The sequence below is a fragment of the Lepidochelys kempii genome, chromosome 13 (genome assembly GCF_965140265.1).
Source record: "Lepidochelys kempii isolate rLepKem1 chromosome 13, rLepKem1.hap2, whole genome shotgun sequence".
In the NCBI taxonomy this organism is placed as follows: Eukaryota; Metazoa; Chordata; order Testudines; family Cheloniidae; genus Lepidochelys; species Lepidochelys kempii.
In genome coordinates this window covers 37,368,562-37,396,220 of record NC_133268.1, presented here as the reverse complement: position 1 = coordinate 37,396,220, position 27,659 = coordinate 37,368,562, and the positions used below count along the sequence as shown (strand labels likewise).

At 57.3% G+C, this 27,659-nt stretch overlaps 1 protein-coding gene across 1 annotated transcript; it reads right to left on the bottom strand.

Annotated features, from left to right (window-relative positions):
* Positions 1 to 31: 31 nt before the first annotated feature.
* ADCY4 (adenylate cyclase 4) lies at positions 32 to 26,793 on the bottom strand. Its single transcript, XM_073308589.1, is given in 29 exon segments — positions 32 to 2,209; positions 4,857 to 4,981; positions 5,514 to 5,628; positions 5,892 to 5,999; positions 6,201 to 6,347; positions 8,841 to 8,999; positions 9,546 to 9,630; positions 10,420 to 10,604; positions 10,769 to 10,873; positions 11,101 to 11,238; positions 11,405 to 11,489; positions 11,886 to 11,983; positions 12,242 to 12,311; positions 12,696 to 12,782; positions 16,360 to 16,403; positions 17,028 to 17,210; positions 17,524 to 17,656; positions 18,202 to 18,360; positions 19,372 to 19,499; positions 21,128 to 21,174; positions 21,177 to 21,209; positions 21,212 to 21,237; positions 21,453 to 21,541; positions 21,543 to 21,596; positions 22,822 to 22,965; positions 23,391 to 23,552; positions 23,911 to 24,108; positions 25,189 to 25,622; positions 26,214 to 26,793. Coding segments are annotated over 28 exon segments (3,213 nt in total). The 5' UTR covers positions 25,342 to 25,622; positions 26,214 to 26,793; the 3' UTR covers positions 32 to 2,056.
* Between the last annotated feature and the right edge of the window lie 866 nt (positions 26,794 to 27,659).

Sequence of the window (27,659 nt, the reverse complement as noted above, 5' to 3'; positions counted from 1 at the left end):
CAGCGAGTAACAGATAGCCACAGAGACACCGTTTACAAATCAGTAATGCTGTGTATTCCTACATGACCTTAAATATAATAATTACATCCACAAAAAACTAAGTTAAAAGACATTACCGCAGTCAATTTTGCACAGGGCCCCTGACTTTGGGCATTTCCTTATTTGAGCATGCTCAGCTTTGGAACCTTAATAATATTCTTTTAATGTAGCTTTTGTGGGTGATTTCCTGGGTTTTTACAAAAGGAAACTGAAAAAACAAACAAAAAAACCCTGCACAGAAATCCCCTCCTGTGGCATCCTATTGGCACGCACGTGGCCCATCAGCAGGGCTGGAATCATTGGATCCCCTGCACAGAGATCGGCAGAATAACGGGTAGCAGTAGCAGGCAGTCATCCTCTATGTGGGCCTGCACTAGAGGGGGACAAGCGTTGGTTGCACACCTGTTTGCTCCCATACCAGTGCCTTGTCTGCATACAGTCTCCCCACACCAGCACCTCCTGGCTTCCAGCCCCCTTTCCCCTATCTCCCATTTTCCACTTGTCTTCCTGGCTTCCAGTCCCAGCCTCTTTGTCCAGCCAGTCCCAGGCTCCCCACCCAGACAGCCCTAGTCTTGTTGCCCAGACAGCCCCAGTGTCTTCTGAAGTCAGACTAAACGATCTATTGCCCACTTCTGACCTAAAAATCCCCCACCCCAGCAGCTCCCAGTCCCACTGTCTCTTCTCAGGTTCCAGTCTCATTGCCCAGCCAGTCCCAGTCTCCCCTCTTGGTCCCAGTCTCCTTGCCCAACCAGTCCCAGTCCCCTTTCTAAGCTCCTAGTGCCATACTCTGCCCGCCTCCAAGCTATGCCCCCTTCCCTCCCCTCCTGGCTCTTCATTCCCCTTGCCTAACTCCCCTCACCCAATTTTCTCCCCTCTTCATTCAACTCGGGCAGCTTCCGTCTCCTGGGCCCGGCAGGGGCGCGTTGAGCGCAGAAGTGAGACAGGAGCCCTGCTCCCAGTGCTTGTCCTCAGCATCATCTTGGCCCAGAGCTGCAACTGCCGGGAAAACCCTGCTGAGCCTCAGGTACAGACCGAATGGGCAGAGGCTCTTAGCTGCCAAATTTCCAAGTTCCTGCTCTGAAGCAAGGGGGCACTAGGGCGGCTGAAAGAAAAGCTTGCCAGAGTAGATTTTTCACTCGCCTCGTTCTCCGAAACGGCTGAACTTAGTGGGCTGAAACTTTCCAGAAAAAAAATAAAATAAAATAAAATCAGCCCGGTGTGGGAAATTTCAGCGTGAGTTCAGCAAGATCACCAGAAACTGGGATCTTATAGTGGCAGGCTGCCAGGCAATCAGGCTGACTAATGGCCCTGCCTATACTAAAGCTATAGGAAATTCCCCCTACACACTCACACTCACACACACTCCCTCCCTACTCTGCACACACAATCCCCACTTAAACCTCCCCTGCCCTGCAGGCCCTGGCACACCCTGGGGAAGGATGATCTTCCCGGGGAAGCCAGTTCTGGTCTCTCCGGAAGCCGCGGTTTCCTGCCACTGATCTTGGGTAACAGGAAGCACATACACAGATGAGGCTGAGACCACAGCACATTTGGGGCCTGGGGGGTGGGGGTGGGCCGGCTTCAAGGAAGAGGGATTAAAGGGGAAGAGGGGGGACTCTCCTCATCTGGCTCCCCCAGCCCCTCACTGAGGGGGATCGTGTTATTCCGAACTCTCCCTGTACCCCCATGTTCTCTCACCCAGCTCTTCAGGGGTGTCATTCCCTTCTGAACCCCATCCACCTCAAAACAGCCCCCCTTCCATGCCTCCTTCAGGTGGGGTTCATCGCCCTGTGAGCTGCCCCCAAAGTCTCCCGCAGCCCTTCGCTTGTCTCATTGTGAAAGACTGAGTCCAGGCATCAAGTCATGACATGAGTGGGACGAATGCAAAGCCATCAGGCTCCTGTGCCAGCTCCCCCCAGTGGTGGAGAGGAAGTACTGCAGTGGGACAGAAGGAGACCAGCCCTCTGTAGGCCGTGCTGTGTCCATTTGTCCGGGGGAGGGAGAGGGAGGGAAGCTCTCAGCTGAGCATGGGGGCCTGCAGGCCAGAGCGGGACAGGTCGGTGCAGACGTAGTATGTCCGTAGCTGGCCTTTGCCCTTGACCTTGATAATCCCACGGAGGTAGCAGGTGTAACCCAGGGTCTCCAGGGCCCTGGCTGTCTCTTCTGTGACCTGGGGGGAGGAGGAGTAAAGGAGGGAAGGGAGAAAATTAGCCTTGTAATTTCAGCATCTCTCCGAGCTCCCAGGTTGGAGGGATTCTGGTGCTGCAAGCTTCCCCACAGCGATGCCATGGTCCCTGAGTAGGTCATGACAGGTAGGGCCTAGGTGAGGTTGGGGACCACACTTCCACCCTGCTCCCCCCACTTTCTTCCCTCCGGTGTGAGCTTCCCCACTGCATGCCCAGCGAGGGACCCTAGTGCAGTGAGCTACCCCACAGCAGTGCCCCCCACGACAGTGCTGCCAACTCCATATAGCAGGAAGGCACCAGACAAACCCTGAGAAGTCGCTAGATGCGGCTGTTGAAGCACTCAAAAGGGGTCAAAAATGTCACCGAACCAGATTTCCAGAGAATTCAACAGAGAATCACACACACACACAGGTGAGTATAGTCACACAATCATTCACAACCAGCTCGATAGTGTTAATCAAATCCATTCCAGGCTCTTCTTACTACGTTCTGTTGCACACCAGAAGCAACTACACCAGTACAGTCGTCATCAGGAGGGCGCCCTCTGCGCATTGGGAAGGAAACCACAGCCCTCTGCGCATTGGGAAGGGCTCTCTGTACACTGCAGCCAGGGCGGCTGGGGTTGGTTCATTTCAGCTGAGCCTCATCTTGCCAGCCTGGATTTGAGCCAGCAGGTGAGTGAAAGGGAGGGCCCAGAGCCAGGGGGAAGAGGGCATTTGCCTGACCTGAGCTCAGCACTGTAGGGAGCCAAGAAAGTAGATTTAAAAACAAAAAAATCTGCTAGCCGGACCCCTTCCCCCCACTGCCGGGGTTTCGTTTCTGAAAACAGCTGGGCCACTAAACCCAGGCCATGCCAAGGGAAGGAGTAAAGAGGAACCAAAATCAAGCTAGCTCCACCTTTGACCCTGTAGTAAGGGCTTCATCCCTGAAGGCAACGGTGCCCCCTGCCCCATTGGGGCACATGGCCCCATCTCATCCCACCCCATCTTCCATCCGTGCAGCTCTCCTTGCTGGCTAACCTGCCTCGCCCGCCCTGCTCGCTTCATTAGCCGGCTTTCCCTGCATCACACAGGCTGGGCTACCTACTACGGAGCAGGGAGAAAGAACACACAGGCCCTGGCGAATGTGCTGCTCTCACCAAAGTGCCCCTGGCTTTAGCAAATATTTAATTAGCCTCCACGAACTTCTGTTCCTCGCCTGAAGATTATAGTGATCTCAGCCCAAGACGCCCTTGTCATAAGTATAAAGGGAAGGGTAAACACCTTTAAAATCCCTCCTGGCCAGAGGAAAAACCCTTTCACCTGGAAAGGGTTAAGAAGCTAGGATAACCTCGCTGGCACCTGACCACAATGACCAATGAGAAAAGGAGGACTTGTGGCACCTTAGAGACTAACCAATTTATTTGAGCATAAGCTTTCGTGAGCTACAGCTCACTGAATGCATCTGATGAAGTGAGCTGTAGCTCACGAAAGCTTATGCTCAAATAAATTGGTTAGTCTCTAAGGTGCCACAAGTCCTCCTTTTCTTTTTGCGAATACAGACTAACACGGCTCTTACTCTGAAAAATGACCAATGAGGAGACAAGATACTTTCAAAGCTGGAGGGGGGAGAAACAAAGGGTCTGGGTCTGTCTGGGTGATGCTTTTGCCAGGGACAGAACAGGAATGGAGTCTGAGAACTTAGTAAGTAATCTAGCTAGAGATGCGTTAGATTATGATTTCTTTAAATGGCTGAGAAAATAAGCTGTGCTGAATGGAATGGATATTCCTGTTTTTGTGTCTTTTTGTAACTTAAGGTTTTGCCTAGAGGGATTCTCTATGTTTTGAATCTAATTACCCTGTAAGGTATTTACCATCCTGATTTTACAGAGGTGGGTGAAATTCTGTGGCCTGCATTGTGCAGGAGGTCAGACTAGATGATCATAATGGTCCCTTCTGACCTAAATATCTATGAATCTATGATTCTTTTTACTTTTTCTTCTATTAAAATTCTTCTTGTAAGAAACTGATTGCTTTTTCATTGTTCTTAAGATCCAAGGGTTAGGGTCTGTGGTCACCTATGCAAATTGGTAAGGATTTTTATCAAACCTTCCCCAGGAAGGGGGGGTGCAAGGTTTTGGTAGGATTTTGGGGGAAAGACGTGTCCAAACAACTCTTTCCCAATAATAAACCCGGTTAGACATTTGGTGGTGGCAGCGAAAGTCCAAGGGCAAAAGGTAAAATAGTTTGTACCTTGGGGAAGTTTTAACTTAAGCTGGTAAAAGTAAGCTTAGGAGGTTTTCATGCAGGTCCCCACATCTGTACCCTAGAGTTCAGAGTGGGGAAGGAACCTTGACAGCCCTGGAATGTGATTCCTTCCGAGGACATGCTCAGCTGAGACCTGATGACATTGACCTGGTGTGCAATAGAATGTAGTAAGAAGAGCATGGAATGGATTTGATTAACACTATTGAGCTGCTTGTGAATGATTTTGTGACTACACACATTGGTGACGTCTTTCTCTGAATGTCACTGCAATGGGCAGTGAAAGTCACTAGATTTGTCACTGGTCACTTTGACACTTATTTTCTCGCTAGGGAAACTAAAAAGTCACTAAGTTGCTAAGTAGGCAACACTGCATCATTCCTCAGACCTGGATCTTCCCCAGCACTCCAGTGCTCTCCATGCGACTCGCCACATTCACTGTGTTTCCCCAAATGTCATACTGTGGTTTCTGGGCTCCAATCACACCAGCCACCACTGGGCCATGGTTTATACCTGGAAAGGATGTGGGAAGGTGGGAGAGAGACAAATGTAGGAGGATGGGGGACACAGCTAGTAAGATTTGTGCAGGGTGAGACCACGTGAACATTTCATGAGAGCCTCAAAAATTATCTAGGATGACAGTCTGTTGGAACACCTCTGAAATCCCAGCACCGAACATCAACATTCCAGCACCCAATGTTGAAATCCTGACACCCAAATACCAAACACATTTCCCAAATCCCTACATTGTTCCTCCCCAGTCACATATCCCCAAATCAGCCATCTGAGAAGGGTCAACACTGGTCATTGCGCATGTGGTCAAGTGGGTTGGGTCATCACTGGAAACTGGGGAAGCACGGCCAGTTGAGTGAGGTCAACATTGGCCATAGTTGGTGTGCCCAACCTGCAAGGCCAACCAACAGACCCAACATTGGCCGTCAGCAGGGTCAATGTTGGCCATGCCAATGCTGGCCACATCCAATGGACAGCAAAGGTTGCAGAGCCTGGGGGAGACAGTTCCTGATCTAGGTTGGAGGGGACTCACCCACACGGAGTTTGAAGGTGTTGAAGGAGTGTTTATTGATGATATCCAGCTTGGCTATCAGGGCCACCGCGAACTCCACCATGATGCCCAGATGGGTGTAGCTCCTCTCGGCATCCTGAAGGGTAAACCCCACCACCACCACAGTGGGAGGAGGAGGAAAATCCACCAATCACAATCAGGGAACCAATGCCTAACCCCACCCACAACCAATGAGAAAACAGTCAACCCACCATCAGAGCATATGTCCAGGAGATGAGCAAGGGTCTGAGAGAGATGGGACACAGGGGAAGCTCAGGAGCTGTCACCCAGCCCCAAGGGGTTCTGGGAAACTGGGGAACACTTGGCTGGAGCTCTGGAAAGGAGAGAAAAAGGAGGTACCTGCTGATTGTCCTGGCCAGAAGTGGCATTTAATCCCGTAGCTGCCATGTAGGTGCTGCCAATGGTCTTGATCTTCTCCACGCCACTGAATTTTGGCTTCGAGAGCAGCTGCAGGATTGGAAATAACCAAGTCATTGGTCCATTCAGCCCCATCTCACTCTCCCTACTTCCCCTGGATTGGATCCTCAGCCCAACCAGCTCTATCGAGACAGAAGCCCTCTGCCCCAGATCGGCCCCATGACCCATTAACTATGTGCTGAGATGCTGCCCACTTTCCAGTGCCCAGATCTCATCTGAACCGCCTCGGACCTCATCAAAATCTGCAATGATCTCGTTGAGCAGTCGCAAGCACTCCAGTCCTTCATGGTTGACATTGGATTCAGAATAGAACTCCTTGAAGTCAGGGATGGAGGCGAAGAGGACGCAGACACAGTCATAGGATTGATGGTAAAGGTCCTGGAAGGGAGGGTGGGTGGGAGAGAGAGACAGTGCATCACTTTCTGATAACTTCACACAGAGCGTGGACAGGGCAGATAGACGCAAATCAAACCACAGCCAAAACCCACCTACCACAGCCAACCCTACCACCAACCAAACGCAAACACCCCCAGCCAACACAGACCTCACTAAACCTATCCAACCACCACAATCAGTACAGCCAATATAGTCCACCAACCCCAACCATCATCCCCTGGCAGTACACTCAGCCACCATGATCAATACCGCCCACCTGAGCCAGCCAGAGCCCACCACGACCAGCCAGCTCCAAGCAGCACAGCCATACAAACCCAGCCACTCCCAAACAATACAGCCTATCAAACCACACCCCCACCGTCCATTGTAGACCCCACCACCAACCAACACAGCTATCCAAACTCAACCAACGTATTGATCACCACAGCCAATCAAAGCCAAACATCCCCAGTGGACACAGCCACCAGCATGTACCCAACCACCCCAGTCAACACAACCCACCACAGTTAGCCAACTCCGGCAACACACCCCTCACCACAGCCAGCCAAACCCAAGCACCCCCAACACACACAGCAGCCACCAAACCCATCCAACTAATCCAAACGCAGCCCATCCCAGTCAGCCAGCAGAGCCCATTCCAGCGACCCGGCTCCAGTGAACACACCTACCGTCACAACCAATCAAACCCAAACACCACCAACTGACACAGTGCACCACAGCGAACCAACACAGTCAGTGAAACCCAACCAGCCCCAACCAACACTACCCACCAAACCCAGACAACCCACCGATCGCTAAACCCAACCAACCAGCCCCCTGCTACACCACAACCCAAAGCAAAACCCCACCAGACCACCATAGCCTCCTGAACCGATCCATCACCTCGCATGAAACAAAACCCAACACAACCAATATTATGACCCACCCAACGCAACCACTGCCTCATTCAACAACATCACACCAAAAAGATTCCACTACACCACCACAACAGACCCCACAAGAGCAATTCAACAGCAGCTGTTGAGATGCTCAAACCAGCCAGCATGATTCGCTAGCTCAAACTCATTCAAGTTAGACCAGATGCAGAGAAGGGCGGCAAGGATGATCGGGGGAATGGAGAGCCAGTCTGACAAGAGGAAAAAGAGCTGGGTTTATTTAGCTTGAAACATAGGCAGATTGCTCTCTGTAAATGCATCGGGGGAAACACCAGGGCCGGGGAAGAGCTTATGAAACTAAAAGACAATGCTGACACAAGAACAAATGGGATAAACTAACAAGGGAGCAACTGAGGCTGGAGAAGATGAGAAGGTTTCTGACCATCAGACAAAGAAGGTTCTGGAACAGCCTCTAATAGGACTGGTGGTGGTGGGGAAACCCTATAGTAGTGTGAGGATGGTGCTCAATAGGGAAGACAGGGCTATCTGAGGTAGCAGGACCTGCATTTGGTGACCCAGGAGGCCTTTTCCAGTCCTACGGTCCTAAATCCCAATAATTTCAATAGGAACTGAGTGTCCATATGTTGGCAAATTTATATGGACACACGTCATGTCAGGATCTCAGGAATGAGACCCAGGCATCCAGGAGAGTTCTCCTATGGGCCCTGCTGTTCTCAGCACCACAGGTGAGGGAGTAGCATGGGGAATGGGACCCAGAGATCTGGGACAACATCCCCATGGGTCCCACAGCTTTCAGCCCCACAGGGGGAGTGTGATGGAGAATGGGACCCTGACATCCAAAGTGACATCCCTATGGGACCCGCAGCTCTCAGCCCCAGGGAGACGGGACCAGGATGGGGAATGCAGAGGTCAGATTCTTTTCCCCCTCAATGCATAATTAGCCAGATGCATTCCATGGTATTTTTTCACCTTTCTCTGAAGTATCAGGGATTGGCCACAGCTGCAGATGGGACATTGGATGGGGTGGACCAGGGCTCTGAGGTGGTTCAGAGAACCCTGGGTCTAGATGCCTGGCTGGTTAGTCTGGAGCACATGCTCTGGGTCACCAGATTTGTGGTGGGGAAGGAACATCCCTCCAGGTCAGATTGGCAAGGATCTGGGGCGAGTTTTCACCTTCCTCTGAAGCATAGGGCGTGGGATGCCTGCCGGCATCACCTCGGCTCATGTTACCAAATCAAATTCCTGCCATTGCAGGGTCCTCGGGCATTGGCAGTACCTCAGTCTCTCCAGTGGCCACAACAGTTTAGCCTCCCAAGGACTGAAACACTTTGGTCTAACCCAAGCTGGGCTCAGTACAGTGGTACCTGGGTGAAGATCAGTGACTTATGTTCCACAGGAAGTCAGACTAGCTGACCTAACAGTCCCTTCCAGCCTTAAACTTGGGGAAATTCTATGAATCATTAGCCCACTTCCTTCTGGCTGCAGTACCCAGCTTGGCCACCGGGTGGCAGCATTGGAGAATTGAATGGTGGCAGTCAGAAATTCCCCCGTTAAAGGGGAGGCGCGCAGCCGGGCTGACCTCGTTACGCCGGTTCTGGCCGATGAATTGCTGTGCCACGTCGGCCGGGAGCACATTCTCCAGCAGGACACGGTTCAGGTTCTCCATGGTCTCGATCTCCTCACGCTCCTTCTTGAACTTCTTCTTCCACAAGAAGTCAAGACGGCAATAATACTCGTTCTTTGAGAGAGAGAGACAAAGGGACCGGGCCCATCAGGCCCCTCAGTCCCGGAGAGGGGCGGTTCTCACCCTAATGGGCCCTGCACTTCCCAGCACCCAGTAGGAGCGACTGGGAGGGGCCCCAGGCATCCAGGATAGCATTCAACTCCCAGCACCTGGGGGGGGGAGCCTGGGACAAGGAATGGGACCCAGGCCCCAGGGACGGAAGTGCAGGGCACTCACCTGTAGGGGCACTGCAGCTCCCAGCACCCAGGGAGAGAGTGGGACCCAGGTGTCCGGGACAGCAGTACAGGAGACTTTCTTCTAGGCGGCTTGCACCACAACAGACTGGGATGGGAGACTGGACCCAGGTGTCCTGGATTGCAGTACCAGGTGCTCACCCCAGGGGCACCGCAGCAGGACAAACTAGGATAGAGAAGGGAACCCAGGGGAGGTCCCCAGTGGGCCCTGCAGCTCTCAGCCCCACAGGGGGAGAAACTGGGAGGGGAATAGGACCCAGGCGTCTGGGGTGGCAGTGCCCCACCCCTAGGGGGCGCTGTGACTCACTTGTCTAGCCAGGGCCAGCAGGGTGAAGAAGAAGACAAAGAAGGAAACGGCTCCCATCAGCTTGGGTTCCTTCAGGACCCCTGGCCTGTGGGCAGAAGGAGAGAGACCAGGTAGCAGAGAGAGTGTTGCCAAACTTTCTAATTGCTGACAACCAGTACCCCATGCTGTACCCATGCCCCGCCTCTTCCCTCGAGGCCCTGACCCTGCTCCATGTGTTTCCTCAAGACCCCAGCCATGCCCCTCGCACAGCTTCTTCCCTCAAAGCCCTGCCCACTTCTCTGTCTCTTCCCCAAGGCCCTGCTCGCTCCCCTCTCTCCTCCCACTTCCTCCTAGCCGGATGCTCCCTCCCCGCCCTGGGCTCCCTCTGCTCCGGAGCTGCAGTCTGTTGCAGAGCCTGCCTGCCTGCTCACAAGCCATAGGAGGTGGCCGTGGCTGAGCAGGGGATGGCACGGGTTGACAACCTGTTGCCTCCCCTCCTTGCCTCCCGCCACGGGTTACCGGACTTGTAGTGTCCGGTCAGTACATCTTTCTGGTAGAAAACGGGACATCTGGTAACCCTAAGCGGAGAGCAGACCTGGGCCCAGCTCGGACTGGCTAAGCAGGACTGCGTTGCGTTTGAGTGGAAGACTTCCAGGTTCTGCTGGGGCAGGGGCTATGTAGGGGGCGCTCTACCCTGGCCATCAGTGCTGGCCCCAGTGAGACACTAGGGGGCGCTGCGCTTCAGGGAGCTGGGGGTGGAGACTCAGTAGAGGGCGCTCCCTCCACACAGTCAGTGCTGGCCCTAGGGGGTGCTGTGCTGCAGGGAGCAGGGTGGGGGCGCAACGGTCAGTGCTTGCCCTAGGGGGCGCTGCAGGGGCACCGCCCCAGCAGTTACCGGAGCACGGTCTGGTTGGGGTAGAGGCGCCCGACGTAGCAGTCGGAGAGCCAGGCGTGGCTGTGGAGAAAGAGGACGTTGTAGATCACCAGGCAAAGCGTCAGCATCAGGAGCTTGAGTTCAAAATTCATGTGGAGGAAGAGGGAGCAGGAGAGGAGTCCCAGGATGCAACAGTAAACATAGTACTGTGGAGGCAAGGGGGAGGGGCATGGGGGGAAGGGGTGGGGCACGGGGAAGGGGTGGGGCACAGGGAAGGGGGCAGGGCAAGGGAGAAAGGGGGTGGTGAGTTAAAGACTTTCCCAAGTCCACCTTCAAGAGCGACAGCATCCCACTGGGGCGTGAAGCTTACCGGAATGCTGAATAAGGAATCGGTTGAGGGAGATTCCCATGTGGCGTTCACCGGCACCGCGGGATTGTGGGATGGTGGAGGACACCAGGGCGTGGGTATGAAGAACTGCTCAAAGAGGAGGAGGTAATCGTAAGCAGCAAGAGGGATACAGCTGGGGATAGAACCCAGGAGACCTGGCTCCCATCCCCACCCCAATCTAACCACTAGACCCTACTCCCCTCCCAGAGCCGGGGATAGAACCCAGGAGTCCTGGAGCCCAGCCCCTCTACTCTACTAGACCCCACTCCTCTCCCAGAGCTGGGGAGAGAACGCCCCCTCCTTTGGTTACTCACGAAGTTGAACATAGCCATGGTGAGGACGACCAGGATGGTGGTGATGCCCAGGGTGACCCGGAGCCAGGGCTGGGTGCAGACGGCCGTGGAGAGGGAGGGCACCCAGTACAGCATCTTGGGGCCTTTCTGGAAGCACTTCTGGGAGAGCAGGCAGAGGGGAGAGGGGAGGGTTAGATAGCCCCCAGCCAGGAGCTGAAGGGACGAGGGATTTCCCTAGCTGGGGCATGTTGGGAGGGGGGAGAATACAAGGGCAACTCTGGAGCTGTGAGCTTCCCCACAGCAGTGACCTGCTCATCTCACTTACCGCCAGGTTCCCAGCGAAGCAGGTGAAGAGGAGGAGGATGAAGAGGAAGAAGGAGATGCCGTAGGAGATTCCTAGAGCTGGGGTCCTGGAGGAGAACAGAAGACAAACTAGAAATAATAGGGACCCCCGGGCTGGGCTAGCAGGGACTGCGGGTCAGGAGTGAGGGGCACTGGCAGAGCTGTGGGGGGAAGAGCCCAGGGTTGGGCTATCAGGGGGCTCTGGGTCGGGATTGAGGGGCACCGGCAGAGCTGTGGAGGGGGGTTAGAGAGGGAAGCCCTGGTGATGACAAGTTCAGGAGGCATTTCTGTCCCATTAGCACCAGTTGGATGATTTATGACTCTGAGGTTCCTTGGCTCAGGGCTGGGACATGACTCCGGTTGGCTCAGACAATCCATGTGCAATGGTGGGGGAGCCCAGGGCTGGGCTTGCAAGGGGCTGCAGGTCAGGATTGAGGGGATCCCAACCCCTCTCTCATCCTCACTTGTGGGCCACCAGCATCTGGATGAGGAAGTTGGAGAGGAAGACCAGGAAGGTGCAGGCCGTGTAGTACTTGAAGGCAGGCAGAGCTGAGAGTCGATACTACATGGTGAGAAAGAGAGAGCCGCAGTGAGGGACAGTGGCCACCAGGGGGGCCATGGGGCAGAGAGTGGGTCCTGCACGGGTGGGGGGGGGGGGAGGGAGCAGAGAGAGCTGCAGGAGGGACACTGGCCATCAGGGGGCCCATGGGGCAGAGCATCCCAAGTCAGCCGTCACACGGGGTTGGTGCCCTGCTTGCCCTGGGGGCTGCGAGCTTCCACCCTGGCAGTGCCCCCTCGCCCATCGGGAAGCCCAGCTCACCTCCTTCTCCATGAGTTTCTCCTTGAAGTATAGGGTGATGCGGTTAAAATCCTCTGACTTCTTCCACTGCCTGAAACAGGGTGGAGAGAGGGGAGTGGGCGGGGTCTGGGACTCCCCCCTGCCTCCACCCCCCAGATACACACATACCCCAGCCCCAGCACCCAATCCCAGCCTCTGCCCCCATCCTCTTCCTCGCTGCTCCTCTCTTCCCTCCCGCCCCATGCACCCTTCCCCCTCTGCCTTTCCCCTGCACTGATTCCTCAGCCCCTGTGTCCTGCCCCCCATGGCACCTTCTCTTATGTCCCACCGGCTCCCTCTTTCTCCCCGCTTCCCAGTTCCCCAATACCCCAGACCCTCCTCCCTCTCCCCTCCGCACCCTTTTCTCCCCATCTACCCCAAGGTCCCCCCTCCTGCCCCTCCCCATCTGCCCCCCCTCCACACCCCAGGACCCTACTTCTGGGAGTTGAGCTGTTCCAACACCTGGAAAAATTTCTCATCTACCCCATCGAGCTCCTCATCCGGCCCCTTGGGGGAACGAACCCTGAAAATAGAATGGGGGGTGGGGGAGGGAGACATGGGGGAGGGGAGAGAGCACCCTGTAAGACAGCAGTTCTCAACAGGGGTCCCGTGGGGCCCTGCGGCTAGAACCCAGAGCCCGAGCCCCAGCACCTCCCACAGGACTGAAGCCAGGAGCCGTGGGGTGGGAGGCGGGAGCAGCTGGGCTGAATTCTGGAGCCCCGAGCCCATGGGCAGAGTTGGGGAGACACGGGGGCGATGCCCCCCACCAGGCTACCGTGCAAGAGCAAGGCAGCTCCATGCCCCTGGTCCACCTCCTTCTCACCCCGCTCCCTGGCCCGGTCAGAGGCGGGAAGCCACAGCTGGGCAGTGTGGGGCAGCTGCTGCTCTGGCTGGTGCCATGGGGCAGGCAGCCGCGTTCCCTCAGCTACCGCTGGTGGGCTTTGAGGCTGCTCCTCAGCTCCCAGCCCCCTTTGCTCCCGCAGCCCATAAGAGCCACTGGGGTGGGGGACCCAGCTCCCTGTCTGGCAGAGCCCTTGGGGAAGAGGGATTGCAGGGGAGCCCTCCTGGCACATAGCCCTGAGCTACACCCCCGCCCTGTCCATACACAGCCCCGAGCTACACCCCCCCCGTCCATACACAGCCCTGAGCTACCCCCTCCCTGCACCCTGAGCTACCCGCCTCCATACACAGCCCTGAGCTACCCCCTCCCTGCACCCTGAGCTACGTCCCCCTGCCCATACACAGCCCCTAGGTACCCCCTCCCTGCACCCTGAGCTGCCCCCCATCCATACACAGCCCCAGCTACCCCCTCCCTGCACCCTGAGCTACCATCCTCCATATACAGCCCTGAGCTACCCCCTCCCTGCACCCTGAGCTACACCCCCTGCCCATACACAGCCCCTAGGTACCCCCTCCCTGCACTCTGAGCTACCCCCCATCCATACAAAGCCCCAGCTAACCCCTCCCTGCACCCTGAGCTACCTAGGTGATGTTATCCGATTAGAATATGAGCATACAGATCATTGTTGCAACCACTGTTCTATATTTGCAGCAAATACTGGACAAAGGCTGTCAAGAGAGGTGTCTGTGAACAGGGTTTGATTCGCTGGTTATGACTACGCCATCTGCATGCATGTATCATTTTTGTATGTGACGTTCTAAGTATTGGAATACCCACCAGCTTTATGGGGATTATCTGCCCCATTCTCGGCAGTTCCCCCTAATTGAATGACCGCCACTGGGACACCTGTCACAGCCCGATAGGCCATGTAAGATATCTGCAAAAAGGTTCTCATTTGCCAGATATGATACTCTAGCTTACATGTTTGTACCACCGTTGCCCTAGAAGTTATAGACATGGCGGTACGTCTGTGTTTCAAACTTGGGCTGTGCTTCTGGGTGACACCCCCAGACAAGCTGGCGTCAGCTCTGTCTAGCCTGCCGGATGCCCACTGAGGACCACACCTCCCCAGTCGACCCATTGAGAGAAGGCAGACAGGCCTGGTGACTCAGCCAGGCCTGCAGGGGCCCGCCCATGGAGAGAGCTCAGGCTTCCCAGCCAGGTGCAGGCCAGCTTGTGTTGGAAACAAAGGAAGCAGAGGCCGCACGGCAAGAGACTATACAGGGCAGCTGCATCTTCTCCACTTTGTCTTCAGTCCTGCTTCAACCGCTGGGGGGACTTTGCTACAACCGGAAGCTCAGAACAAAGGCCTGAATGACCCACCCCAGCTGTGGACGCACTACGGAGACTTGACTTCGGCCAGCAGTTTAGCCCATCACGGCTACAAGCCTGAACCAGGAACTTGGCCAGGACTGGGTGTCATGGATCCCTTCAACCAACTTGAACTCTCATTTTTCGTTCTTTTGAGGAATAAACCTTTAAAAATGTTAGATGCTAAAGGACTGGCATGAGTGTGATTTCTGGGTAAGATTGAAATTATAGATTGACCTGGGTGTGTGGCTGGTCCTTTGGGATCTGGAGAACCGATTATTTGAGGAGCCTGGTGGCAAAGAACCACTCATCTCTGAATCCAGGACTTTTGGTGGGGATGTAAGAGCTGGAATGCCTGAGGAAACTGCCGTTATGTTCTCCTGTTAGCCAGTGTGGGGAAAGAGGAGTTTACTTGTGTGGCTGGTCTGGTCTATCTTATAAAAGAATAACCATCAGTTTTGGGTTGCGTTTGCCCTATTTCTCAGCAGTTCGTCCTGGATTTGGCATCCTAGTTGTGACCCACAAAGGCACGGTTACACCCTAGCTCGCCCCTCCCTGCACCCTGAGCTACCTGCCCTGTCTTCACCCTGAGCTACCCCGTGTCCGCACACAGCCCCTAACTACCCCCCTCCCTGCCCCCAACCTACCCCCTCCCTGCACCCTGAGCTACCTCCCATCCATACACAGCCCTGAGCTACCCTCCGCCCACACACAGCTCCCAGCTATCCCCCGTCTGCACCCTGAGCTACCCCCCGCCCACACACAGCCCCTAGCAACCCCCCGCCTGCACCCTGAGCTACCCCCCGCCCACACGCAGCCCCTAGCAACTCCCGCCTGCACCCTGAGCTACCCCCCGCCCACACACAGCCCCTAGCAACCCCCCGCCTGCACCCTGAGCTACCCCCCGCCCACACGCAGCCCCTAGCAACTCCCGCCTGCACCCTGAGCTACCCCCCGCCCACACACAGCCCCTAGCAACCCCCCGCCTGCACCCTGAGCTACCCCCCGCCCACACGCAGCCCCTAGCAACTCCCGCCTGCACCCTGAGCTACCCCCCGCCCACACACAGCCCCTAGCAACCCCCCGCCTGCACCCTGAGCTGTTTTCAACCTTTTTGAGCTGAGCCCCCCAACCTTTCCGTTATAATTTTTGGTTGAGCTGAGCCCTCCCCACCCCAACCCAGATAGGCTGCGGGGCCTGCTGAGGTGAGTCAAGGTGGGGAGGTGGCGCTCCCTCCTTGGACCCTGCCAGGGGGAGCTGGCTTAAGCCCGCTGACCCCTACCTCACCCCCTGACCCAGAGTTCCCCCTCCCCCCCTGTTGTGGGGGGCCTCAGAACACTGAGAACCCCCGCTGTAAGGGACAGTGACCCCAGGAGGCAGTAGTGGGGGTCGCCCCAATATGCCATAGGGGACCAGTGCCAGGGAACCCCCAAACTCAGCCCACTACCTCCAAAATCACCCCAACACTGACCCCCTAAAAATGCCCACTGTGCCCCAAGTCTAAACTCCTTACTATCTCCCCCACACTGCCCCAATTCGCCGGCTTTCCCCAGCCTGACCCCCCCAAATTCAGCCTCTACACTGACCCCCAATTCCTCACTTCCCCACAGCCTGACCCCTAAAGTGACCTCCGCACTGACCCTCCAATCCCCACTGAACCCCAGACAGGCTCAACCCCCCCACAATCACCCCCGTCTCTACCCGTTGGAACCAAGACCCCCAAATCCGCCAAGGAGGGGGGAAGAAGAATGAGCATCACAATTTGGGGTTCGCTGATTCAGAGGGGGAGGCGTCTGTGGGCCAAACAAGGAGTCCACCCCTCATTGCCTCCCCCAGGATAGTCATGCCCCCCTGAAATTTTAAGGGACAGGAAGGGGATACACCTTACCGCTCCACTGTCTTCGACTGGGTCAGGGACCCCAGAGAGCTCTCCTGTGGAGAGAAAAGGGAAGGGAGGGTCAGATTTATGGGGTGTTGTGCTGCCCCTATAGGGGGACTCAGTGTAAGACAGCTCCCACTTGTGCTACCCCTTTAAAGCACGGCATGTCTCAGTCTCTGCTGCTGCCCCCTAGTGGTGTGTGAAGGAACTGAGAACTGGTTGGTTAAATAGTGTGTGCGGGGGGGTGTCTTGGCAGGGGGGCACCGGGCTGCAGGGAGTGCGGTGGGGGAGGGCTCGGCAGGGGGGCGCCGGGCTGCAGGGAGTGCGGTGGGGGAGGCTCCACTCTGCAGGGAGTGCGGTGGGGGGGGGCTTAGGAGGGGGGCGCTGGGCTGCAGGGAGTGCGGTGGGGGAGGGCTCGGCAGGGGGGCACCGGGCTGCGGGGAGTGTGGTGGGGGAGGCTCCGGTCTGCAGGGAATGCGGTGGGGGGGGCTCGGCAGGGGGGCGCCGGGCTGCAGGGAGTGCGGTGGGGGGGGGCTCAGGAGGGGGGCGCCAGGCTGCAGGGAGTGGCACGAAGGGGGTCGCTGGGGGGATGCCGTGCCGCAGAGAGCAAGGCTGGGGTGTGGAGGAGGCTCAGCACGGCTCACTCCGTATCAAACACCTCCCCCTGCTGGACACACCGAATGGTTGTTCCTGGTGAATCCTGGCTGATCGGCTGGGATGGTATCGAGGTGCTTGAGGTTGGCAAACGGCTTGGCAGCCCCCCAGGACTCCAGGTAGCGGGTCATACGGACAGACGCCCTCATCTTCTGGCCCTCCCCAGGCACCGGGGACAGGGTGTTGTTGCAGCTTTCCGCTCCCACCTGGTGCCATGGAGAACAACAAAACAGCCAGAGAGAGACACGCTCACCCCCTATCCCATTCCCTGCCCCCCATGTGCCAACCAGTCCCCAATCCTGGGCCCGGATGGGAACCAGCACCCTCTCAAGGGGACAGGCTCTGTGTCCCATTCCCTGCCCCCCTGAACCAACCCATCCCCCATCCCAGGGGCTGGATGGGAACCAGCGCCCCCTAGAGGGGAAAGGCTCCCTATCCCACCCCCACCCCCATTAACCCTTTGTGCGCTAATCTTTGCATCAGCACCAGTTAAGTGTCCTGTCGTCGCCATCGACTCACCCAAGGGTCAATGACCAGGAAAGTCTTTACTTTGTTCTCCTTCAGGAAGGGGTCACGCTGCCAGCGACAGGTTTCCTCCACAGCATAGACCCCTCCCAGGTGAGACAAGGTGGCCTCGGTTATATGCACCCTCCTGTGGAAGAGAGGGCATGCAATTCCTCTGTGCACCAGTAGGGGGCAGCATGCCACACACACACACACTTATGCAGGCTGTGATTTTTCCAAGCTGATGCCTCGTTTCTCCTGGGGAGGCTTTGAAAATTCCCGGCATAATTCCCACTTTCCCCTTCAGGGGGCAGCACCCCCCGCAGAGACGCAGGATAGTCCTTCCATCACCAAGAGAGGGCGGCAGCGCAGCGGCATATAGTTCCTCCACGTGCCACTTGGGGGCAGTGCCACATGGATATGCAGTTCCTCCATGCACCATTAGGTGTCAGCACAACATAACACAACACACTACATGGACTTTCTCCATTCCTCATAAGGGGGCAGCATGACACAACATACACCGATATGCAGTTCCTCCATTCACCACCAGGGACAGCATTAAACACACACAAACACATGCTATATGGAGTACCTCCATTCACCATCTAGTGGCGGCCCAACACTCACAAACACACGCGTTCCTCCATGCATCATGCATCATTAGGGGGCACCCCCATGCCCCTCTCTCACCCTGGCACTCCTCCAGCCTCCATGTGGTTAGCCAGTGTCACATCGTGGGACCAGACATCATACTGCCACTTCTGGAGTCCTATGACCCCGCACAGCACGTTCCCCGAGTGCACCCCGACCCTCATGTTGATGTCCACACCAGTGGCATCCCGTAGCTTCCTGGGGGAGGACAAGAGATCATAGAATCATAGAATATCAGGGTTGGAAGGGACCTCAGGAGGTCATCTAGTCCAACCCCCTGCTCAAAGCAGGACTAATCCCCAATTAAATCATCCCAGCCATGGCTTTGTCAAGCCTGACCTTAAAAACTTCTAAGGAAGGAGATTCTACCACCTCCCTAGGTAACGCATTCCAGTGTTTCACCACCCTCCTAGTGAAAAAGTTTTTCCTAATATCCAACCTAAACCTCCCCCACTGCAACTTGAGACCATTACTCCTTGTCCTGTCCTCTTCTACCACTGAGAATAGTCTAGAACCATCCTCTCCGGAACCACCTCTCAGGTAGTTGAAAGCAGCTATCAAATCCCCCCTCATTCTTCTCTTCTGCAGACTAAACAATCCCAGTTCCCTCAGCCTCTCCTCATAAGTCATGTGTTCCAGTCCCCTAATCATTTTTGTTGCCCTTCGCTGGACTCTCTCCAATTTATCCACATCCTTCTTGTAATGTGGGGCCCAAAACTGGACACAGTACTCCAGATGAGGCCTCACCAATGTCGAATAGAGGGGAACGATCACGTCCCTCGATCTGCTCGCTATGCCCCTACTTATACATCCCAAAATGCCATTGGCCTTCTTGGCAACAAGGGCACACTGCTGACTCATATCCAGCTTCTCGTCCACTGTCACCCCTAGGTCCTTTTCCGCAGAACTGCTGCCTAGCCATTCGGTCCCTAGTCCGTAGCTGTGCATTGGGTTCTTCCATCCTAAGTGCAGGACCCTGCACTTATCCTTATTGAACCTCATCAGATTTCTTTTGGCCCAATCCTCCAATTTGTCTAGGTCCCTCTGTATCCTATCCCTGCCCTCCAGCGTATCTACCACTCCTCCCAGTGGAGTGGTTGCAGCCCATTGGAGCAGGCTCTGAAGCCCATCACAGCAACCAAGGGGTGGGCCACCCGCACAGCATACTCTCAGAGGTGTGGATCTCTCTTGGCAGCCATCCGTACTCACTTGATAGCCTGGCACATATCCAATCCCATCTTGACGCAGTTGCGTGCGTGGTTGGGGAGCGAGACCGGCAGCCCCGAGACGCAGTAGTAGCAGTCACCCAAGATCTTGATGCGCATGCACTCATTGTCCTAGAGAGAGGGGGAAGAGAGGGTCTGTCCTTCATAGCAAGGCAATTCTGGTCCTCTCCTCCAAATTCAGAGTTCAAGGAGAGAAGCAACTATAGGATAACCCAGTCTGATCTCCTGTATACCCAGGGACTTTCACCCAGTTCCCCCTGCAGTGACCCAGTCACTTGGGTTTGGCCAAAATAGAGTTGCTTCCAGCCTGGATCAGAAACCTTCAAGAGGTGGGGAAGCCCCTCACCACCTCCCTTGGGAGTTTGTTCCATTGGTTAATCACCTCCACTCTTAGAAATTCAGATCTTATTTCCAGTTTGAAATTTCTCCATCTTTAGCTTCCAGCCGTTGGTTCTTGTTCCTTCCTGGTAGATTAAACAGGGGTTTAGTACCTCACATTTGCTCCCCAGGGAGGTCCTTGCACATCTCTCAGGCTTCTTGTTGCCAAGCTCAACAGAATGAGCTCTTTATGTCTCTGGCATTTTCTCCAGCCCCCGAAATTATTTGTGGCTCTTCTCTACCCCCGGTCCAAGCTCCCCAATGTCCCTTTGTAAGAGGTGGGCACCAGAACTGGATGCGGTGTCCCCGTGGTAGTCTTCCCAGTGAGGCAAAAATCACCTCCATTCCCACACTCGCCGCTCCTCTGCTATACGTCCAAGGATCACGTTCTCTTGGTTTGCCCCAGCATTGCACTGGGAATCCATGCTGAGTTGCTGGTCTGCTCTGCCAGCGCTCATGAGAGAAACACACCAGGTGAGGGAGAGGTGTTACTGACGTTCAGGAGCAAAGTTGGCACAAGAACAAATGGATCTAAACTGGCCACCAGCAAGGTTAGGCTTGAAATTAGATGAAGGTTTCTCACCATCAGAGGAGTGAAGTTCTGGAACAGACTCCCAAGGGGAGCAGTAGGGCCAAAGACCTAACTGGCTTCAAGACTGAGCTGGATAAGTTTCTGGAGGGGATGGTCTGACAAGGTTGCGTCCGAAGGCATACGGCCTCATCCATGTCGGCTAATAGTAAATATCTCCAATGTCTGGAGACGGGAGGGCTCTGAGCCACGACAGAGGTGTGCAGGAGGTCCGACTAGATCACAATGGTCCCTTCTGGCCTTCAAGTCTATGACAGAGATGTGAAATCCCTCCCTCCTGTGACCCCTGGCTGATCCTTGGAGATCTGGGTTTCGTGCAGGGGAGAGGGGGTCCCCTGGAGGCCCCTGGGAGAAAGTAGGAGGTCTTTGAGCTGGAGGTGGTGTGGAGTCCCTAAGGGGTCTCAGTCTGAGACAGTGGATCTCTGGGAGGCAGGGGTCCCCATCTCCCCCTGGGGGGAGGGAGTGGAGGTGTTTCCATGGGGGTGCAAGGGCACCCTGTGGAGTGAAGGAGGGTAGGGATGGCACAGAAGGGGCCTGATCTCTGGAACGGTGTAGGAGGTGGATCCATAGGGAGTTCAGGGGGGTGTCTCTGGAGGTGCTGGGGGTGGGGGTCCCACAGGACGCAGGAAGGGCCCCCCAGTGGGGTGGAGAGGTCCCAGGGAGGTGCCGGGGTCAGAGGTCTACTGATGAGGGGTGCAGAGGTGTAGGGAGCTTCTGGGAGGCTGGAGGTTTTTTGTGGGGGGGGATGAGGGGGGAGATCCAGCTGTCTTACCTTGGCGATCTGGTCAAACTTGCCAAAAAGTTCGTTGAGCATCAGACCAGCTCTTTTGGGGAGCACTCGCTGGCCAGTCTGTGAACCCCACGATGTCGGCATACAGGATGCTGTGGGGGGAGTTAGGAAGCGGGGAAACAGCATCAGGGTCCTGGATGCAGGGGTGAGAGTTGGGGAGACATGCCCTAACCCTGCTCACCGCCCTGGCAGCCCTCAGAGAATAGGGTGCTTATAAAGGGGATCATGGGTTCACAACACCCATCCCCCCTGCGCCCTGCTGTCCCCTCGCAGCGTGGGGGTGGGGTGGGGATGGGGGGTTTGGTACCTGACGTTCTTGTGGTGCTTGACGTAGAGGTTGTGGAAGTTGTTTGCGCTTTCCTGCCGCCCCCCGTCCCGCAGTCGCTCGATGATCTCGGGCCTTCATCTCCATGGCGATGTACGCGGGTAGGATGGAGAGAAGGAGGTGCTCCTGGGTGGGGGGGAGGGAAGGTGTAGAGAATGAGTGAGAGGCCATCAGGGGTGGGGATGGATGGATGGATGGATGGATGGATATATATTTATGGAGATGGGTTTGATGGATAGATGGGTGTGTATATGGAGGGAGGGAGGGAAGGAGAGATATGCGTGGGTGATGGATGGGCATGGGGATGGGGAGGGATGGATGGGAAGGTGGGTGAGTGGATATGGGGAAGGAGGGAGGGAGTGATGGATGTGTATGGGCTGGCGGAGGGAGGGAGGGGTATGTATGGAGATTAAATAGACCATTGAGTATGGGGCGGATGGACGGAAGGAAAGCTATGGGTGGGTGGGTGCACGGATGGGGGTGGGGAGGAAGGGCAGTGCATGGAGGCTGGACGCATGGATACACAGATTTGACTCGGAGAAGGATTTAAGAATTGTGGTGGATAGTCAGCTGACACCCTGCGGCCAAAAGAGCTAATGGGACCCTGGGAGGCATCAACAGGGGAATCTCGAGTCGGAGCAGAGAGGTAATTTTACCTTGGGATTTGGCCTGGTGCGACCGTTACTGGGATCCTGTGTCCACTTCTGATGCCCACCATTCAAGAAGGATGGTGATAAGTTGGAGAGGCCTCAGAGAAGAGCCACAAGAATGATTCAAAGGTTGGAAAACCTGCCTTTGATTGATAGACTCAAGGAGCTGAATCTATTGAGTTTAACAAGAGAAAGTTCAGGGGTGACACGGTCACAGTCTTTCAGTACTTACGTGGGGAACAAACACTTAATAATGGGCTCTTCAGACTAGCAAAGGTCTAACATGATCCAATGGCTGGATGTTGAAGCTAGATAAATTCAGACTGGAAATCAGGTGCAGATTTTCAAAGGTGAGAGTAATTGACCGAGGGGCATGGTGGACTCTCCATCAGTGACAATTTTAAAATCAAGATGGATGTTTCTTCTAGATGATCCGCTCTAGGAATTATTTTGGAGTCGGTCTCTGGCATGTGTTGTACAGAAGCTCAAACGAGATGGTCACAGTGATCCCATCTGGGCTTGCAAGGTATGAATCTGGAGATGGGATGGATGAAGAAGGGGGAGAGATGGAAGGGCTGTGTCTGGTATATCAGTGGATGGATGGAGGGGTTATGTGGAAATCAGATAGATGGAAGGACAGAGTGGGTATGCGAAGGTGAGACAGAGGGACAAATATGCAGGTATCCCCCGTCCTCACCTACGCGCTATCTCAGAGTCAGCTTGACTCGGGACTGGATGAGTTTGAAGGTCTCCTGGAAGGTCTCCTGCAAAGCCACCTCCATCAGGTGCTTGTGATAGGCCCCCACCAGGTTGCCACAGATGAAGATCACGGCGTTGGCCAGCAGCTGTGGGGGGTGGGGGTAGAGAGGAGGATGAGATGGGGCTCAGAGGTGGGCATGAAAAGGGAGATGGCTTTGGGAATCTATGGGGCAATTGTGGGTGGATGGATGGGAGAGGCGATGGAGATGGGGATGAGGGTGTGTGGGGGGGCAGCTTCTACAGGACAATTGGTGGGAGACAGGGGATGAGACGCAGCTAGGAAAGGGGTCAATATGGGGAGACAGGGAAGCTAGAAGGAGGGGGTCAGGAGACAAGGGGGGTTCTGGGAAATGCAGGACACCAATAGGACATGGGGTGGGTAGGAGCTGGGCTAAGGGTCGGGAGGGGGCAGTGAAGGGAATCAAGGCAAGAGGGCAGCAGGGCAGAGAGGGAAGGTGTTGCTGTGGGGGAACAAAGGACCGCAGGGGAGCAGCGGGTAGGGGGCTCTCACCTGCACAGCCAGCTCAGCCCGCGACCCCCGCCCAGCTGACAGGTAGACACCCAAAACAATGATGTGGGAGAGGGAGGAGGCGAGGCCAGCGACCACGGCATCCCGCATGCACACGGGCAGCATGGTGTAGACAGTAAAGATGATGAAGAGGAAGAATGAGACCTAGAGGGGGGAGTCAGGCCAGGCAGGTCTCAGCATGGAGCCCTATTTCCATATAGCCGCCCCTTCCCCACCCCCACCCTCTGCTGCCCCCTGGTGCCCATTATACCATATAGCCGCCCCTTCCCCACCCCCACCCTCTGCTGCCCCCTGGTGCCCATTATACCATATAGCCACCCCTTCCCCGCCCCCACCCTCTGCTGCCCCCTGGTGCCCATTATACCATATAGCCGCCCCTTCTCCACCCCCACCCTCTGCTGCCCCCTAGTGCCTATTATACAGTACAGCCGCCCCTTCCCCACCCCCACCCTCTGCTGCCCCCTAGTGCCCATTGTACAGTACAGCCGCCCCTAGGTCTCACCTGGTCCCAGGCACTGACCACGCCGCTGGTGAATACAAAGATGTAGCCCATGGCTAGGAGGCAAGCCCAGATGATGGCCGAGAAGACCCGTGTGCATTCCTGGAAGATGCTCTCGATGCAGACCAGGATGAGGATGAGGGAGAAAACAGCCAGGGCCACGAATAAGGTGATGAGGAAGCTCAGGTTGGAGGAGAATTCCTGGGGATCAGACCCATGGCAGAGTGAAATTCCAGCCACCACAACGCCCTTTTGGGGCACAGGGGGTCACCGCGGTGCTGGGGGCTCACTAGGGGACACTGAGCCGCACGGTGTGCAGCTGCAGTCTTTGGCCATTGGGTGGTGGTGTTGGTCTATTAACCCTTTGGGGAGCAGCTAAAGATTTCTGGGGACTGGCATCCTAGGGAAGACAAACCCCTGGCCCCCAACTTGGTCGGCTTTTAACCAGCCTGACCAGGTCACCTGGCTCCCTCTCCCCCAGTCCCCCTCAACCTCTGCCTCCCCTGGCACCTGCAAGCTCAGAGGATGGACTGGGGGCCGGAGGCGCGGTTGGGGGCCGGGGGAGGGGGGGAGGGGCGGGGGGCGCGGTTGGGGGCCGGGGGAAGGGGGATGGGCGGGGGGGTGCGGTTGGGGGCCGGGGGAGGGGGGGAGGGGCGGGAGGCGCGGTTGGGGGCCCGGGGAGGGGGGGAGGGGCGGTTGGGGAGGGGCGGGAGGCGCGGTTGGGGGCCCGGGGAGGGGCGGGAGGCGCGGTTGGGGGCCCGGGGAGGGGCGGGAGGGGCGGGAGGCGCGGTTGGGGCCCGGGAGGGGGGAGAGGGGCGGGAGGCGCGGTTGGGGGCCCGGGAGGGGGGGAAGAGGTGTGGAAGGGACGGGGATCCTGGAGGATGGCTCAGAGGTCTGGGGACAGCGGGGGGACGGGTCATGGGCCGGGGACAGCGGGGGGGCGGGGAAGAGGGCTCTGGGATCCGGAGGCCACCAGGGCTTTGAGTGGAGAAAGGGTTGATGGGGGGGGGGGGAGCGGGGAGAGCATGGTGGGGGCAGTGGGGAAAAGAGGGGCAGGGGCCGGCGTGGGCTGGATTGGGGAAGCTGGGGGGGGCAGTGGGGATGAAGCGGGGAGGGGGGGGGGCAGCATGTCCCAGCGGGGCAGCAAAGGGGAGGGGGCGTGACTGGGGCCCGGTAGCGGACACAAGACCCCCAGCAGTAGACTCCACCGTGGGTCACTGGGGGGGGCAGTGCCCCATCCCTTCCCGGGGCCCCCTTCCTGCCCCCCGGCCGGCCCCTCACCCTGCCGCTGGCCAGGTGGGCGGCGAGGAGCGCCAGGCAGGTGCCCAGCACCAGCACCAGCAGCAGCAGCAGCGGGTACAGCTGGCTCAGGCTGTAGTAGGTCTCGTAGAAACGCTCTTCCCGCTGGGCCGGGGGGCGCCGCCGCCAGCCCATCCTGCCGCGGGGAGACCCCCCCCTTCCCCAGCCCACGCCCCTCTGGGCTGCCCCAGCCTCACCGCTCGGGGCCCCCCCTGCGCCTCCCCCGAGGGATCGCCCCCTTCCCTCCCTGGGGGGCTCCCCCACCCCGCGCGTGAAAGGGTTAACTGGCTCCCCTCCCTCTATCCGGGGGGCCAATGCGGCAAAGGGGGAGGGGCCCCTCCTAGGGAATTTTGGGGTTGCAGAAAGGGGGGGGGGTCTTCAGGACACTCGGCGAGGGGGAGGGGTTCTTCGCCAGTCTGGGGAAGGAAAGGAAAGGGTTAATGTCAAGCCTGACCCGCAGCCTAAACCCCACACCGCCCAGCCCTGGGCTCCCCCCGTCCCTCCGCCCTGCCGGGGCCCCTCACACCCGACCCGCAGCCCCGATAGCCCAGCCCCGCCCCCCCCAGCTCTGCCGGTGCCCCTCCCTCCCGACCCGCAGCTCCTGCCAGCCCAGGGCTGCCCCCCCCCTCACCTTTGCCCCACAATGTCTCTCTAAAGCCCTAGGAGACAGATATTCCCATTTTGGCTACACGCTCTATCTATCTTTCCATCCCCCTGCACCCGTCTGTCTGTCTGTCTAAGGGGAAGGATGGCCAGTGGTTAGAAAGCAGTGACCTGGCTTCGGTTCCCAGATTCCCCCCCCGCGCCTCAGTTTCCCCACTTTCACAATGGGGACCGTGGACCCTTCTCTGTCTCTCCGGGAGGCTGCCCAGATGGGGGGGTTAAGCTTGGGGGGTGCATAGGCACAGCCCCCCATTTAAAGAGACGTTCCCCCATAGATTATACCCCCCCACACACACCCCTGCTCCCCTATGGGGCACCCCGGCCCAGATCTCCTGCCCCCTCACCTGGCGGCTCCAGCTCGGGGAAGACCGAGATTGTCGCTTCTCCGCTCTGGCCGCAGGAGCTGGGATCCCCTCCCACACCTCCCTCCCCCTCATCCCTCCGCCTTAACGCTTTCACGGCCGGGGCGGAGAGACCGGCATGGGGAAGGGGACCCAGGCGTCCGGGTCAGCTGGGGAAGAGACCGGCATGGGGAAGGGGACCCAGGCGTCCGGAGGGGAGCCCCCAGAACTCCCTCAGATGTCACGGGGGAGAAAGGAAGACCGGGAAGAGGACCCAGGAGTCCGGGTTTTCTGGGGAAGAAACCAAGAGAAGGAAGGGGTCCCAGGAGTCCGGGAGGGACCCCATAGCTCTCGGCTCCCAGCACGAATTGGACGCAGGTGTCCAGGAGGGATCCTCCGCAACCCCCTCAGATCTCAGGAGGAGGGGAAGCGAAGATGGGGAATTGGACCCAGGAGTCCGGGGTGGCAATGCTCACCCCACCTTCGCTTGGGACGGCGAGCTGTGACCCAGGCTCCGTGGGGTTAACTGACTGGGGGAGGGGCGGAAATTATCCGCCCCTCCCCCCAACTGGCTGTTCCCTGCAGGACCAAGAGTCAGGTAAGGGGGGGGGGGGGAGACAAAAGAGAGAGGGGGACGGGGGGGCTAGTCCCAGCTACCTCCCCAGCCCCGCGGGTGCCCCTCACTCCTGACCCGCAGCCCCCTGCTAGCCCAGCCCTGCCGGGAATATGCCCAGAATCACTCACAGAGAGAGAGCCCCCCGCCCCGCCCCAGTCACAGGTACACAACACCCACACCCGCAGCTAGACCCACACACAGGTCACCTGCCCCACACAGCTCCGAGACGCACCCGTCCCCCCAGCAGCCCAGGACACTCACAGACCAAAGCTGGGTTCGTGTTCACCCAATGAAACTCCCTTCCCAGAGCCGGGGATACCTGGCAGCTGGTCTCCTAACTCGAGAGTGGGGGTCTAGTGCTTAGAGCAGGGGGGGCTGGGAGCCAGGACCCCTGGGTTCTAGCCCCAGCTCCTGGAAGGAGAGTGGGGTCTCGTGGTTAGAGCAGGGGGGCTGGCACCCAGGATTCCTGGGTTCTACCCCAGCTCCTGGAAGGAGAGTGGTGTCTAGTGGTTAGAGCGGGGGGGGGGGGGGGATACTGTCACACTGGGCCAGTCCCTACCGCTTTAAGTGCCTCTGTTTCCCTTTATGATGATGGGGATAAAAGGCCTCAGGGGAACCAGAAACCAAAATCTCATTAAAATAAATGGGAGCCGGGTGCCTAACCCCCTTGGGCCCCACAGCCCCTCCAGCCTGAATGGGGCTGGGAGATTGGCCAAGGGGAAGAGTCACTGTAGGAAGAGAAGGTGCTGGGATGGGTCGTGTGGGCTAATGACCTACAGCCTGAACCCCCGGGGGGAACATCAGCCCCCTGCTAGCCCAGCCCTTGGCTCCCC